Below are 15,541 nucleotides of genomic sequence, written 5' to 3'. Positions count from 1 at the left end.
CCTGTGGGGGTGGATAATGCCGCATCCAGAAACCATAGATTGCTACAAGAAAATTTCAGTGTGTGTGTGTGTGTGTGGGGATACCTCCTAGTGAGTTGTTTGGGGTCCTGATGTTTGCAAAACAATACAGGCTTTTGTCAAAGATCTTGGTTTCCCACCAGACTAGATAGTAAGACCATATTGCTGAAGCCACCACATACTTGGGCTATAGGACACTGAAAAATCAAGGTGGAGCTGAGCTGGAAGCCTCCTTCCTCTCTGCTGACTAGGTGTTATGAAGCTGAAAAGAGCTATGCAGGCTGCTGGGGGTGAAAAGTCATCAATAGTCTTAACCAGCAGTAGAACCTGCAAGGTACATGGGTGGCAAGCCAGGCAAAATGTGCCAACTGGTACAATGGTGGCATGTCTTTTATGGAGGAACTTACTGCTCTCTGACTGGAGTTGAGGCTCACTCCACAGGATGGAATTCCTGCCTGGAACTGAAAACCTAACCAAAAGCTTATAGCTGCTAGTGCATGCCTTTAATCCTAGTGCTCAGGAGGCAGAGGTAAGAGGATCACTGAGTTCAAGGCCAATCTGAGACTACATAGTGAATTTCAAAACAGCCTGGACTAGACGGAGACCCTACCTGGAAAAACCAATAAAATAAAATAAAATAAATAATTGGGACTAGTTGGAAAGAAGGGGTTCAGTGGAAGAGGTAGGGGAGGGAAGACAAAAGAGAGTGTGGTAGGACAGGATTATGATCAGGATACATGTATATATGTGTATATATATATATATACATGTATATATGGATGGAGGTTGTCAATAGAATGTTAAAGAGAGGCTGGGAGTTGTGGCGCACACCTTTAATCCCAGCACTGGGGAGGCAGAGATAGGAGGGTTAGCATGAGTTTGAGGATATCCTGAGACTATGTAGTGAATTCCAGGTCAGCCTGGGCTAGAGTGAGACCCTACCTTGAAAAACAAAACAAAACAACAAAAAAATGGCGGGGGGATGCTGAGAAATGGCTTAGCAGTTAAGGCGTTTGCCTGTGAAGCCAAAGGACCCAGGTTCAATTCCCCAGGACCCACATAAGCCAGATGCACAAGTGGCATATGCATCTGGAGTTCGTTTGCAGTGGCTAGAGGCCCTGGTGTGCCCATTCTCTCTCTGTCTTTCTCTCTCTTCTCTCTCTTTCCCCTTGCAAATACATAAATTAATTAAAAAAATGGTAAAGACATCAAGGACATAAAGTTAGAGCTATGGGTGTAGCTCAGTGGCAGAGTGCTTGCCTAGTATGCATCGGCTCTGGGTTTGTACTCTAGCACTTGGTAAAAAAGTGAACATAATAGAATTTCAAATAGTTTGTCTTTGGAGAACATTAAAGAATTATAAAGACAGTGGACAATTTTTACCTTTGACTGTTCCTCATCCATTGAAGATTCTTCAGATGCATGGGGAGTATTACTCAAAGAGCTGCTTCTCTGGTCATCAGCTGTCACTTCTGAAGGGGCTACTTCTACCACTGATAGTCGACAGCTCTCATTCCTTCCTCCACCTAGTTCCTCCATCCTTGAGTGGGAGAAAGAACGAGACCTGGTTTCTTGAGAAAGTTCTACAAACTTCTCTAGGGCACTGAAAAAATCAATGCGATCTGTACTGAAATCTGTGATCTCAGCCTGGCAACTGGGTTGGGGGCTTGGAGACTCAGGGTCAGGGGACATGGGTAGGTCTTTCAGTCGAGATGTCAACTCTTCCATTGGCAATAAGTGGACATTCATGTCTGTTTTCAGTGCATCTGTCTCCAAATCTTCCACTGTTAAGTCTGGGAACTTGGCCATTTCTGGGGCTTGTCCAGGTTGGATTAAAGCTTTAGATGCATGGCAGTTGTCAAGAGGGAATTTTGATTCATTAAGACAACACTCTGATGAGCATCCATTGATGTCATTTAAGTTTAATTCATCTTCAATCTGTCCAGCATGAAATTCCCTGGAGGAAAACTCCAAGCAGATCACTCTTTCTTTGGTACACAGGCCTTTCTGATTCACATCTTGTGGAACCACATGCTCTACAAAGACAGGAGGTATGGATTGGTGATTCTCCATGGTCTTCACCTCCGCAATCTGATCTGCTGAAGTAGTGATTTCCTTCTTGTTGAGTTCTAGCCTGGGTTTACAGATGGGTTCATGGTGGTCTGAGAGGTCACTATCTGAATGAGATCTCCAGAGTTTGTTATGCCTCTGTTTGCTGTGGAGGACATACACAGGAAACACCTTACTTTGGTTTGTAAAAACAATTAACACCCTCCCAGGTAACTACTCCCAGAGAAACCTCAATCTTAACCTGCAAAATGCTTTACCATTGCTTGGTAGAGCAAGGAAATAAATATTTCAAAAGATGCTCAATCAATGGGAAATCATGGGAGTTTTTCTCAGTTACAATAAATTTAAAATATTAACTTAAAAAAAAAAGATGCTCAATCAATAGCAGAAAACAACAAACAAAGCAAAACAGCAATAATAATAAATCAATAAGATCTGATTTTTTGCTTTTGTTTTTAGAGGTAAGGTCTCACTCTAGCCCAGGCTGACCTTGGACTGACTCACTATGTAGTTCCAGACTGGCCTTGAACTCAGTGTTCTTCCTACCTCTGTCTCCCAAGTGCTGGAATTAGAGGCGTGTGCCACCATGCTTGGCAAGATCTGATTTTGTTGTTGTTTTTGTTTTTTCAGGGGTAGAGTCTCACTCTAGCCCAGGCTTACCTGAAACTCACTATGTAGTCTCAGGGTGGCCTTGAACTCATGGTGAGTCTCCTACCTCTGCCTCCCCAGTGCATTAAAGGCGTGTGCCACCATGCCTGGCTTTTAAGATCTGCTTTTTTCTTTTCTTTTCTTTCTTTTTTTTTTTTTTTATAAACCTATCAGACAGGCAGGAACTAAAATAATTGGTAACAGCCACTGTTGCTAATAGGCCAAACAAATGCTAGATTTTATTTTAATGTAGATTTTATTTTAAGAGTTAAACCTGGCAACAGTTCTCCAAGTTTAGCCCATTAATAGGCAATTCTTTCTGTTATAATTTTTCTGGGAAAAATACTGAGTATTCAAATATATATATATACACATATATAAATATACATATATATACATATATAAGTATATTTACTATAACACTGTGATACTAAAACATGAGAGACTAAAAAGAAAAAGAACAGCTGTATGAGCCCCACACGTGAATGTTATTGTTTAACACTGTCAGAAATTTAGTGGATGTCTAATGAGCATGCCAAACAATTATGACCAGAAAAAAAAAATCTAAGTCCCAAACTACATATAAGATACACAAAGAAATACTCTTTTGGAGCCTGATATCAAGTTCTTTTCTAAAATATATTTTTATTTATTTGAGAGAGAGAGAAACAGGCAGAGAGAAAATGGGCACACCAGGGTCTCCAGCCACTACAAATAAACTCCAGATACATGAGCCACCTTGTACATCTGGCTTATGTGGGACCTGAGGAATCGAACCTGGATCCTTAGGCATTGTAGGCAAGCGCCTTAACAGCTAAGCCATCTCTCCAGTCTCATATCAAGTTCTTATAATTGGGATGAAGTTTATGTGATATTAATGGCTGATGCAGAGATGTGGTGAGGGTGGTAATTCTTCTGTAGCCAGTTGGTAAAGTGTTTGCACAGCATGTAGGAAATCCTGGATTCAATCTCTAGCACTGCATAAACTGGGCAAGGGTGATGCAAGCTTTTAATCCTAGCACTTGAGAGGTAGAGGCAGAAGGATCTTAAGTTCAAGGTCATCTTCAACTATATAGTGAGTTCAAGGCCAACCTGGTCTACATGAAACCCTGTCTCAAAAAACAAACAAGCAAACACACACACAAACAAACAAACAAACAAAAAAACCCCAAAACAAAAAAGGTGGGGCTAGTAATTCTGCAATTAATGACTATACAGAATGAAGAAGGTAGTGTTAGGATAAAAATCACCAAGCTGAGATGACACTTGAAAATAGGTGGCTGAACAACTTCTCAACTTCTCCTCTGAAACCCACACATTTATCATTTGGTTATTTCATGAAGAGAAGGTCTGATGTGGGAATGAGATTTATTCCAAACTACACAGTCACAGGGAATGCCCTAGCCAAAGAGAGAAAGCTGCCTGTATGGTTGGTAGGATCACCCGCCTAGGGATTAGATCCCTAAGTGTGGGGGTGAAGGCTGTATGACTTAACAGCAGATGCAGTTACCCAACCTCTGGGTGGAATGGGAAACCAGCCCTAAACAACTTGCACCAGGCTTAGGGCCATACGTGAGCTTTGCAGAGTCATGCGCCTGTACTAATGTGACCCTGTTTCTTCTCAGCTTTGCACCTGCTCTCAGCAACCTCTGTCTGTCTGCTGCTTGGGTGGGGCCTCTCTGTGACTCAAGCCTGCACAGAAGAAGGGTACTTTTCTGGGTAGAGAGCAGTTAGGTGGTTTATGAGGACAAGCTATAATCAATTAGTGGAGTTTTTACCCTTTCTAGCTGCAGAAACTCCAGCCACCCCTAGGAGGAGACAACATACCACACATCTCAACCAAGTGAGTGGCTATGGGAAGGGCAAGCTGACAACTTGGATAAGTGGGAACTGACCTGCACATTATGATTAACCAGGGCAGCTTGTTTCCTTTTAAAGTTTGTTCTTATATCCACGTAATTTTGTTTCCTGAACTGCATATGATTGTTCTCTAATTTCTGTCACCTATCAGGAGGTTGTTCTAGGTCTTCTCACTCACTGTGATAGGACAATTCCTGTGACACATGTGGCTGGAAAGACATCTCAGTGGGTAGCTGTTCTTAGCCACTTAGCAATATGAAAGAGCAGCAGATGTTACCAGTCAACAGGCAAATGAAAAGTTTCCAAGATAGAATCTTTTTTTTTTTTTTTAAGGTAGGGTCTCATTCTGTCCCAGGCTGACCTAGCACTTACTCTGTAGTCCCAGTCTGGTCTAGAGCTCACAGCGATCCTCCTACCTCTGCATCCTGAGTGTTCAGATTAAAGGCATGTACCACCACACCAGGCTCCAAAGCCATTTTTTTTTTTCCAAAGCCATTTTTTAAAAATGCTGGCAAATTACTAATCAGTCGGGAGGGAATGTGAGATGAAAGTTGTGCTAATGAGCACGAGCAGGGAATGTTTCAGAGGAAGTGGCTGATATCAGAGCCTGGTGCCCAACAGGGATTTCCTTCAGTTTCTGAAGTACAGAATCATCAGAAAATATTAGGTCGGGCTTGGGAAGAAGAGAATACAGTGCAATGATTGGTCTGATACAGAGTGGTAGACATCTCTCCATTTACATGGTCACTGCTATTTTACATGTTCCTTCCTGACCTTTCCTTCTTCTTCCCTCTCAGGAGTAAATTCCCACCTGAGTCTTGTGCTTACCATTCGTTCTCTTTCTTTTCCTTTTCTAAGTTTTTTTTTTTTTTAAATTTATTTTATTTACTTGTATGTGTGTGTGGGTGGGGGGGGGGAGAGAATGGATGCGCCAGTGCTTTCAGTTGCTGCAAATGAACTCCAGACGCATGTGCTACCTTGTACATTTGGCCTGTTTGTGTCCTGGGGAATCAAACCTGTGTCCTTTGGCTTTACAGGCATGCACCTTAACTGCTAAGCCATCCTTCCAGCCCCCTACTTTCTTTTCTTTAAAATGTCACCATAAAGCCCAGCATTCTGGAGGCTAAGGTAGGAGGATCACTATGAGTTTGAAGTCTGCCTGGGCTACTGAGTGCCTAGTGAGAGACCCTACCTCAAAACAAAACTAACACCAAAACCAATAAAATAAAATAAATCCACTACATATTATGTTCTGAACAATTGCTTAGTTTTACATTTTGACCTGTGCAGAAATAATACTACAGATTCTTCTAAAACTAAATTTTTGGTTTAAAATGTTTTAAAATATCATCATTATGTGTAAATATTTCATAAAGTATAATGAATGTCATAATTCATAACTAACAGTTTTGGCTCAAACAACACTGTCTTGGACATTTGGCCTATGACTGGTACACAATCCAGTTTCTGCAAGCTGTTATATATGGAGCAGAAAACACGAGTCATAAGCCATGTATACGTCATCATTTTTTTCTTGGTGACACTGGGTTGTTTTCCAATGGAGCTTTGTTGGGAGTATATCCTAATGCTCTGACACTGGTAAGAAGAGATGTACATTACATCATTATCTATTATTTTAAACTGTTAACTTTTAAATCCAACTGACTCAGGAGTATATCCTAATGCTCTGACACTGGTAAGAAGAGATGTACATTACATCATTATCTATTATTTTAAACTGTTAACTTTTAAATCCAACTGACTCCTCCCTCCTGTTCCAGGCAGTCAAACAAGTAAACAAATTGCCAAAGAAGAGTTGGTCTGTGGCCTAGATGATGCAACCAAATTTCAGATCCTTTCTCTCTTGAGTGGTCTCTGACCCAAATTTGGATTCATGTAAACACACAGAAGACTGAGTCATTTCTATAAGAACTTAGCTTTTCCCTTACTACAGGAACAAGAAAGAAATATGACAAGATGTAGAAGACATTCCATTTTCTTTCTTGCTTTTCTTTATTAGAGGAAAATAATGCTGAAAATGCAGGACCAGGAAAATCAGAGTGGTTATGGTTATGTATTAAGAAGTGAAAAACACTGAGGACTGGAGAGATGGCTTAGCAGTTAAAGCACTTGCCTACAAAGCCAAAGGACCAAGGTTCAATTCTCTAGGACCCACGTAAGCAACATGCACAAAGGGGCACATGTCTGGAGCTAGTTTGCAGTGGCTGAAGACCCTGATGACTATTCTCTCTCTCTCTTCCTCTTCTCTCTCTCACTCACTCAAATAAAAATTAAAAAAAAACAAAACAACTGAGCATTATCTTGTGCATAATCCTAGATTTTTTTTTTCATTTAAAGAGAGAGAGAGGGAGAAAGTGGCAGAGAGAAAGACAGAGAGGGAGAGAATGGGTGTGCCAGGATCTTCAGCCTGTTGTGAACAAACTCCACATATGTGCACCCCCTTGGGTATATGTGCGACATTGCATGCTTGGAACCTGTGTGTCTGGCTACGTAGGACCTAGAATATGAGTTCTCAGGCTTCCACCAAACCCGGATTACCCTAACATTCTGATTAAGACTATAATTGAGGGCTGGAGAGATGGGTTAGCACTTAAGGCACTTGCCTGAAAAGCCTCAGGATCCAGGTTCGATTCTCTAGGTCCTATGTAAGCCAGATGCACAAGGTGACGCATGTATCTGGAGTTCATTTGCAGTGACTAGAAGCCCTGGCGTACCCATTCTCTCTCTAATAAATAAATAAAATGAAATAAATAAATATTTAAAAAAGACTGTAATTGAAGCTGGGCATGGTGGTGCACACCTTTAATCCCAGCACTCAGGAGGCAGAGGTAGGAGGATCGCCATGAGTTCGAGGCCACCCTGAGAATAGAGAGCAAATTCCAGGTCAGCCTGGACTAGAGTGAGACCCTACCTTGAAAAACCAAAAAAAGACTAATTTATTCCTAAGTCACTACAAGAATCTGGTTAGCTGGGCATGGTGGTGGCACATACCTTTAATCCTAGCACCTGGGCCTCTTGCAGCTGCAAACAAAAGCTAGGTGCTCATGCCACTTTTTGCAGCTGGCTTATGCAGGCAGCTTGGGAACTGAACCTTAGATATCTTTCACTGATATACCTTCCCAGCCCCCTAGAGAAGGATTTTTCTTTTTCTTTTTTTTTAAAAATTATTTATTTATTTATTTAGAGAGTATGTGAGAGAAAGCAGCAGAGAAGGGGGGGGAGGGAGAGAGAGAGAGGGAAAGAGAGAGAGAGAATGGGTGTGCCAGGGCCTCCAGCCATTGAGGCATGCGCCACCTTGTGCATCTGGCTTATGTGGGTCCTAGGAAATTGAACTGAGGTCCTTTGGCTTTTCAGGCAAATGCCTTAACTGCTAAGCCATCTCTCCAGCCCTTGAGTAGGATTTTTCTAAGGACATTGTTCTCTTGGTTATCTGACAGGGCTTCAAACAGTCACAAGTGTTTGGGAATGTTTTTTTTTTTTTCTTTGTTTTGTTACTTTGATTTTGGGGGCAGAGTCTCACTCTAGCCCAGGCTGACCTGGAACTTAACTTTGGAGTCTGGTCAGGTCTTGAACTCACACCAATTCTCCTACCTCAGCCTCCTGAGTACCAGGATTATATAAATGACCACACCTGCCTTCTTTTTTACAAGACAGGGTTGTATATAGCTCAGGCTGGCCTTGACCTCATGCTGATATTATAGGTGTGAATTACCACATAAGCATGTGAGCACACACAAAAGATATCAAAGTAAAAGAGTAACTAGTTGGTGAGAGGAAGAGGGTTCAGCGGTGGTGGTGGGGGGAAGAGAAGGTAAGGGGAAGTGATTATGATCAAAATACATTATATACAATCTATAAAAATTGTCAATAAATTGGGACTAGAGAGATGGCTTAGCAGTTGAGGTGCTTGTCTGTGAAGCCTAAGAACCAAGGTTCTATTCCCCAGGACCCACATAAGCCAGATGCACAAGGTGGCACATGCGTCTAGAGTTTGCAACAACTAGAGGCCCTGTGCGCTCATTCTCTCTCCTCTCCTTTTGTTCTCATCATCCCTCCCTCCTTCCTTTTTACTCTCTCTGTGCTTGCAAATAAATACATCAATAAGCTGGTGTGGTGGCATATGCCTTTAATCCCAGCACTTGGGAGGCAGAGGTAGGAGGATCGCTGTGAGTTTGAGGCCAGCCTGAGACTACATAGTGAATTCCAGGTCAGCCTGGGCTAGAGTGAGATCCTACCTTGAAAAACAACAACAAAAAATGAAATCAATACGATATTTAAAAAAATTGTCAATAAATTTAAAAAAGTGAGCCAATTTTTTAAACTACCTATAGTAGGTGCTGAGCTGGATCTCTTCTGTTTTCCTTACAATTCTGTTCTTCAGCTTTTCCACCTTGCTGTCTGTACTGGAAGCTCATCAGTAGACCACAACAGGCCCAAGAGATGTGAGGGAAGAGGCTAATGGCAGGGCATTTGCTCCTCTAGCTCCATCTCTGCAGCATCACCTCAGGTTAGCTGTGTCCTTTGACTTAGGGCTATCTTTCTCCACAGGAGTCTTCTTCAGGTTATAGCAAAAGTCCCCTTTCTTTGGGAACCTGAGCTATTATCAACTTTGATGATACAAGTTCCTTGATTCTGTTATACCGCCCCTCCCCTAAGCATACTGCATACATATACATGTTAAAAAATAGTGATCCTAGCCCTAGGGAGGTGAAGAGAAGGATCAGTTCAAGGCCAGCCTAAACTACATAACAAATCTGAGACCCTGCCTCAACAAAACAGAAAAAGAAAGTGATTTTGTTAAAAACAGACAAACAAACAAACAAAAGCCACACTGGTCTGGAAAGATGGCTTAGTGTTTTTTTAAAAAAAGCCAAAGGACCCAGTTCATTTCCCCAGGACTCACATAAGCCATATGCACAAGAATCATGGCACTTGCATCTCGAGTTTCTTTGCAGTGGCTAGTGGCCCTGGTATGTCCGTTCTCTCTTTCTCAAATAAATAAATAAAAATAAAATATTTAAAAAAACACAGTGGACATTTCCTCTTCAACTGTAAGGAGGTAAATGTCTGGATTTTTATTTAAATTTTTTTGTTTACTTTTATTTATTTATTTGAGAGCAACAGGCAGACACAGAGAGAAAAAGGAAGATAGGTAGAGAGACAAGGGACATGCCAGGGCCTCCAGCTACTGCAAACCAACTCCAGAACCATGTGCCACCTTGTGCATCTGGCTTTCTTGGGTCCTGGGGAATCAAGCCTCAAACCAGGGTCCTTGTGCTTCATAGGCAAGCTCTTAACTGCTAAGCCATCTCTCCAGCCCTGGATTTTTATTTTGTAGATGGGGTTAGGTGAGGTTGAAAACTATAATTACTCAAGCTTGTAGAAAGGGGGTGAATAAGAAATGGAAACCAGATATACTGACTAAACTTCTGTGGTTTGTCTCCTCCATGCATCAAGCCCAGGAAGTCAGGATGGAACAGAAGAAAAAAGGAAAAAAGGAAGAGGAAGAATGACTTTCCAGTTTATGCTGCCCTTCATATACTAAAGATTATTCTGAAATGCCTTTCACATCTAAGAAAAGCCACGGATGTGGGGGATGGGTATGTGTGTGGATGACCCAACAGCTTGCACTAGCCTGGGATTCCAGAATAAATAATGAAATTGGCAGGACACATAGTATCCTTCATCTCAGTGGATCACGTGAGGACATATCCTAATATCCAGTGTGTGTGTGCCTGGGAACATATAACATGTATGTCTCGTCATAGCCTTAGATTCCCCCTTCTGTGCCAAAAGAACTGCTGTGTCTTATCTCTTGATTTAACCTAAAAATGCCATCAAAATCCACCCCTCAAGACCCACAAGCTCCTTTAAACAGGAGGCTTGAGTATTTTCTCAGCCTCCTAAGACAAAGTCACAGATAAAATCATGCCAAATGCTGAGTAAATAGGAAGGATTTTTTTTTTTTTTTAAACCATAATGCTATGTTGTGGTCACACTTTCACAATTCTTCTGGGATGGGAGGGTGGCCCCTCTGCCTGGATAGGCTGGAGGCTATTTAACATTCTGTTCTGGGGAAACTCAGCCCAGATTTGAGTGTCAAGACCAAGTCATGAGACTTTTTGGAGTCAAACCCTGGCATCAGCCCCAACTGCTTCTAGACAGCTGTGCCTCCAACCCTGAAAAACACAACCTAGGGTATGCTCACGTGGGAAGTAACAGACCAAACCTATCAATCTGAAAAATTTCACTATGTGGCAGTTCACGATCCTCAAATCACAGATTATCTGACACTTGTTTCCCAGAGCAGCTGAAGGTGGTTCTCACTCACAAAGGGGTGCAATTACGTACTCGTTTTAATAGCCAACTACCAACTTTTGATCAAAAGCAGCTGTCTCTTATTGATATAGGAGGATGGTCAAACCCTAGTACTGGGTGGAGAGGGCAGGCTGAAAAACAGTTTTGTGGGAAAAAAATATCTATTCACATATGTAATAAATTAAAACCTAGGAAACAGGTCAGGCAATTTTGACTTGTTTATAGACACTGAACTTGTGATTTTTTTCCCTTTGTAACTTTTTGCGCTTTTGCAAAGCACACATATAACATTTGATCCAAGGAATAAAAAAACACAAGAAAAGAAAGCTGTTTCTGGGAAGTACATCCATACTTCAGGTGAGTTACACGTATCTGCCCCAAGACTGAAATCACTAGAGAGCTCAGTTAAAACTAGACACTCAAGAAAAACCACACAAAGCAACAGCAGGTACTTTTTTCTCTAAGAATTTTAGCTAGGACTAGCATTACCTTAGGAGTAACCAAGTACGCACTGTGTTAAGGCATCTGTTTCTAGCTATGCAAGATGTGGAGAAGTGTTAATTTAAAGGTTCACCTAGTTAAAAACTGAAACAAGGTTATACTGTTTCTATCCGTTAGTTTACATCAATCAAACATCAACCTGAAATATTAAAATATTAAATACCTAACCTTCCATGATAGTTTTAAATGATTTCCTTTCTCTCCCCCCTCTCTCTCTTTTCCTTTTTCACCTTCCTTCCTTCCTTCCCTCCCTCCCTTCTCTTTCTTCCTTCCTTCCTTTCCCTCCCTTTACCCTTCTCTTTCCCTCCCTTTCTTTCCTTCCTTCCTTCCTTCCTTCCTTCCTTCCTTCCTTCCTTCCTTCCTTCCTTCCTTCCTTCCTTCCTTCCTTCCTTCCTTCCCCTCCCATCTCTCTCTTCTTCCCTCCCTGCCTGCCTTCCTGCTTTCATAGGGTCTCACTGTAGCTCAGGCTGACCTGGCACTCACTCTGTAGTCCCAAGCTGGCCTCAGACTCACAGTTATCTTCTTATCTCTGCCTCCTGAGAGCTGGGATTGAAGGTGTGCACTACCATGCCTAGCTATTATTTATTTATTGGTTTACTTAGTGTGAGCATAGTAAGTATTGTATGAATGTATTATATGTGCATGTATATGCTGATATGGTACCCCAAGTGCATGTCTGTGGAGGCCAGAAGAGAATGTTGGGTGGTCCCCTCCACTGTTCATCTATTTTTCCTTGAGACAGATTCTCTTACTGATTCTGGCTAGCCTCAAACTCCTGATCCTCCTGCCTCCAACTCTTCAGCAATTTCTTACCAGCATGTGTTGCAATCAATTATTACTGATTCTGGAATTTGTTGTTTTTCATAAGCACCCCGAGATGCTCCCCACAGGACTTTGGTTCCAGATGTGTGTAGCTAGCTATGCCAGCTGTTTACATGATATGATGGAGGGGGGAGTGAACTCAGATGGTTTCAGGGCCCCTCAGATCCTCATGCTTGCACAGGAGGTGTACCACTGAGTCATCTCTCCAGTCTTGCTTATGCTTATTTTTTGAAGATTTGATTGAGAAATAAATCCAAGTTAAGAAGTATCACATCCAAACTGGGCAGAGAAGGGGCTGCAGAGGACTATTCACTTTTTTTATGGAGTTTAAAGGAGTGAGAATCCGAGAGTCAGTGAAGGACTTACCTTGCTAGCAAGATCCCCTGGTACTCTTCCAGTTGTCTCATGAAGCTGGGGTTGGGCTTGGTCACTGTTCGTCTTTCCTTCACATAGTCATAGGCTCGATCCAGATTCCAGCCATACTCCTTCATTGCATAGGCTATCACAGTGGAGGCTGAGCGACTCACTCCCATTTTGCAGTGCACAAGACATTTAGATCCATGTTTCCTAGTTTGAGGTCAAAAACAGAAAAAAGGGTACTATTTAAAATATTTTATTTTTATTTATTTACAAGAGAGAGAGAGAGAGAGAGAGTGAGGGATAGAGAGAGAGAGAGAGAGAGAGAGGGAGAGAGGGAGAGAGGGAGGGAGAGAGAGAGAGAGAGACAGAGAGAGAGAGAGAGAGAGAGAGGGAGAGAGGTAGGGGTGGGGGGGAGAATGCCACTGCAAGCAAACTCCAGACATATGCATCACCTTGTGCATCTGGTTTACATGGGATCTGGGGAATTGAACCTGGGTCCTTAGGCTTTGCAGGCAGGTGCCTTAACTGCTAATCCACCTTTCCACCTCAAGAGTGCATTTTGAAGGTAGGGTTTTAGTTTTATTCAAGTCCCTTGTTTCTCCCTTTCATTTTCTTGCTATATCATGCCTCCATCTCAACACACTCATGTACCTCTATGATCAAATATAAGGATAAGCAGCTTTAAGTGTACTTTTAAATAATATTCAACATTAATATTAAGCATTTTAGTTCATTCCAAAAATATTTACCAGGCATTTAGCACATATTAAGATAATATACAAGTGCTGAGATAAAAACGTAAGTAACATACAGCTTTTAGATTCGGTGAGACAGACAATTAAAATTCATTGTTAAGGGCTGGGGAGATAGCTTAGCACTTAAGGCACTTGCCTGCAAAGCCAAAAGACCTGGCTTCAATTTCCCAGTACTCATGTAAAGCCAGATGCATAAGGTGGTACATTTGTCTGGAGTTCGTTTGCAGTGGCTAGAAGTCCTGGTGTTCCCATTCTCTCTATCTGCTTCTATCTCTCTCTCAAATAAATGAAATATTTAAAAAAAAATCAATGTTAAGGTAAGTGCAATGATAGTCACAGAGAATAGAGGCAACATAGAGACTGGAACGTGTTCTGTGTGGTGAAGGCCACTTCCTTCATGAATGGCCTGCAGACATGTCTCATGGCTGGTGGTTCCTTCATGGAGTAGTTCCAGAAGGACTTTTATTATTTTTTGGTTTTTCAAGGTAGGGTTTCACTTTAGTCCAGGCTGACCTGAAATTCACTATAAAGTCTCAGGATGGCCTCAAACTCAGGGGGATTCTCCTACCTTTGCCTCCCAAGTGTTGGGATTAAGGGTGTGCACCACCATACTCAGCCTTATTTATTTATGAATGAGACAGATACAAACGGAAAGAATGGGTGTGCCAGGGCCTCTAGCCAGTGCAAATGTACTCCAGACATATGTGTCACTTTGTGCATCTGGCTTTACGTGGGCATTGGGGAATTGAACCTAGGTCCTTAAGCTTTACAGGCAAGTGCCTTAACTGCTGAGCAATCTCTCTAGCCTCAGAAGGGCTTTAGAAACATATTTTTCATCTACTAGGATCTAAAGAGGGACATGGCCAGCAAATTCACTTATGGTTCCTTTGTGTTCCTAGTGAAGGAATGAATGGGATTGGCAAGAAGTCTTCAGGGAATTAAAGGGTCAATTACATTGAGAAAGACATTCATGAAGGGCAAAAGAAACATTTCATTATTTTAGGGTAACAATAAAGAACTGGGTGGAAGAAGAGTTCCAAAGCTCACTGTTTCTCTTCCCCTCTTCAAAGTAGAGGTCCCAGTCTTTCACTTATCTAGAATAATTTCTGCTAATACAACTTACAAACATCCCCATTGGCAACTTAAAAATTTTACTCTAAGTTTCTTCCATCTCTCATTTCTAATTCTGTTTTTTTTGTTTTTTTTGAGGTAGGGTCTCACTCTAGCCCAGGCTGACCTGGAATTCACTATGGAGTCTCAGGGTGGCCTCGAACTCACGGCAATCCTCCTATCTCTGCCTCCCGAGTGCTGGGATTAAAGGTGTGCACCACCACGCCTGGCTCATTTCTAATTCTTTAGCTGCAGCATAATTCTATTTTCTTTAATTTTGTGCTTAGTGGAAATATGAGGTTAATATAAAGTTATCTTCTTCTAGGGGGCTTCACTTACTTTATTTAAAGTATTAGGCCAAGTCACTAGTCTTTTATCTACAATTATAAAATCTCAGTTTTCTTTTACATGATTTTCTTTAAAAATTTCTTTTTGTTATTTTTATTTATATATTTGAGAGCAACACACAGAGATGCAGAGAGAGAGAGAGAGAGAATGGGCGCGCCAGGGCCTCCAGCCACTGCAGACGAATTCCAGACGCATGAGCCCCCTTGTGCATCTGGCTAACATGGGTCCTGGGGAATCAAGCCTCGAACCGGGGTCCTTAGGCTTCACAGACAAGCGCTTAACCGCTAAACCATCTCTCCAGCCCTTTTTCATGATTTTCTTTAAATACTATCAGTACATTATCTGTCAGACATAGCCATATGTGTAAGAGGAACCAAGGAGCAGATTGTGTGTGTGTGTGTGGGGGGGGGGGAATTGGAAGTTGGCTTACAGGGTAAAGGCACTTGCTGTGCAAGCATTAAGACCTGAGATTTGGAGCTGGAGAGATGGCTTAGCAGGTAAGGCACTTGCTTCCAAAGCCAAAGGACCCAGGTTCAACTCCCCAGGACCCACATAAGCCAGATGCACAAGGGGGCACACAGATTGGGAGTTTGTTGGCAGTAGCTAGAGGCCCTGACATGCCCATTCTCTCTCTCTCTACCTGCCTATTTCTGTATCACTCTCTCAAATTAATAAATAAATAATTTAAAAAAGGCCTGAGACTGATGCCC

At 42.0% G+C, this 15,541-nt stretch overlaps 1 protein-coding gene across 1 annotated transcript in view; it reads right to left on the bottom strand.

Moving 5' to 3' along the window:
* Positions 1 to 15,541, bottom strand: part of Ssh2 (slingshot protein phosphatase 2) — a 345,428-nt gene that overhangs the window by 7,923 nt on the left and 321,964 nt on the right. Inside the window, exons 13-14 of the mRNA XM_004667880.3 lie at positions 12,625 to 12,825; positions 1,402 to 2,233 (exon numbers count right to left, since the gene is read on the bottom strand). Coding sequence (XP_004667937.1) covers positions 1,402 to 2,233; positions 12,625 to 12,825 — 1,033 coding nt within the window. The remainder of the gene's footprint in view (positions 1 to 1,401; positions 2,234 to 12,624; positions 12,826 to 15,541) is intronic.

This window comes from Jaculus jaculus, chromosome 9 (assembly GCF_020740685.1).
Source record: "Jaculus jaculus isolate mJacJac1 chromosome 9, mJacJac1.mat.Y.cur, whole genome shotgun sequence".
Taxonomy (NCBI): domain Eukaryota; kingdom Metazoa; phylum Chordata; class Mammalia; order Rodentia; family Dipodidae; genus Jaculus; species Jaculus jaculus.
The sequence above is the reverse complement of the archived record's forward strand: the minus strand, read 5'-3'. Positions and strand labels throughout refer to the sequence as shown.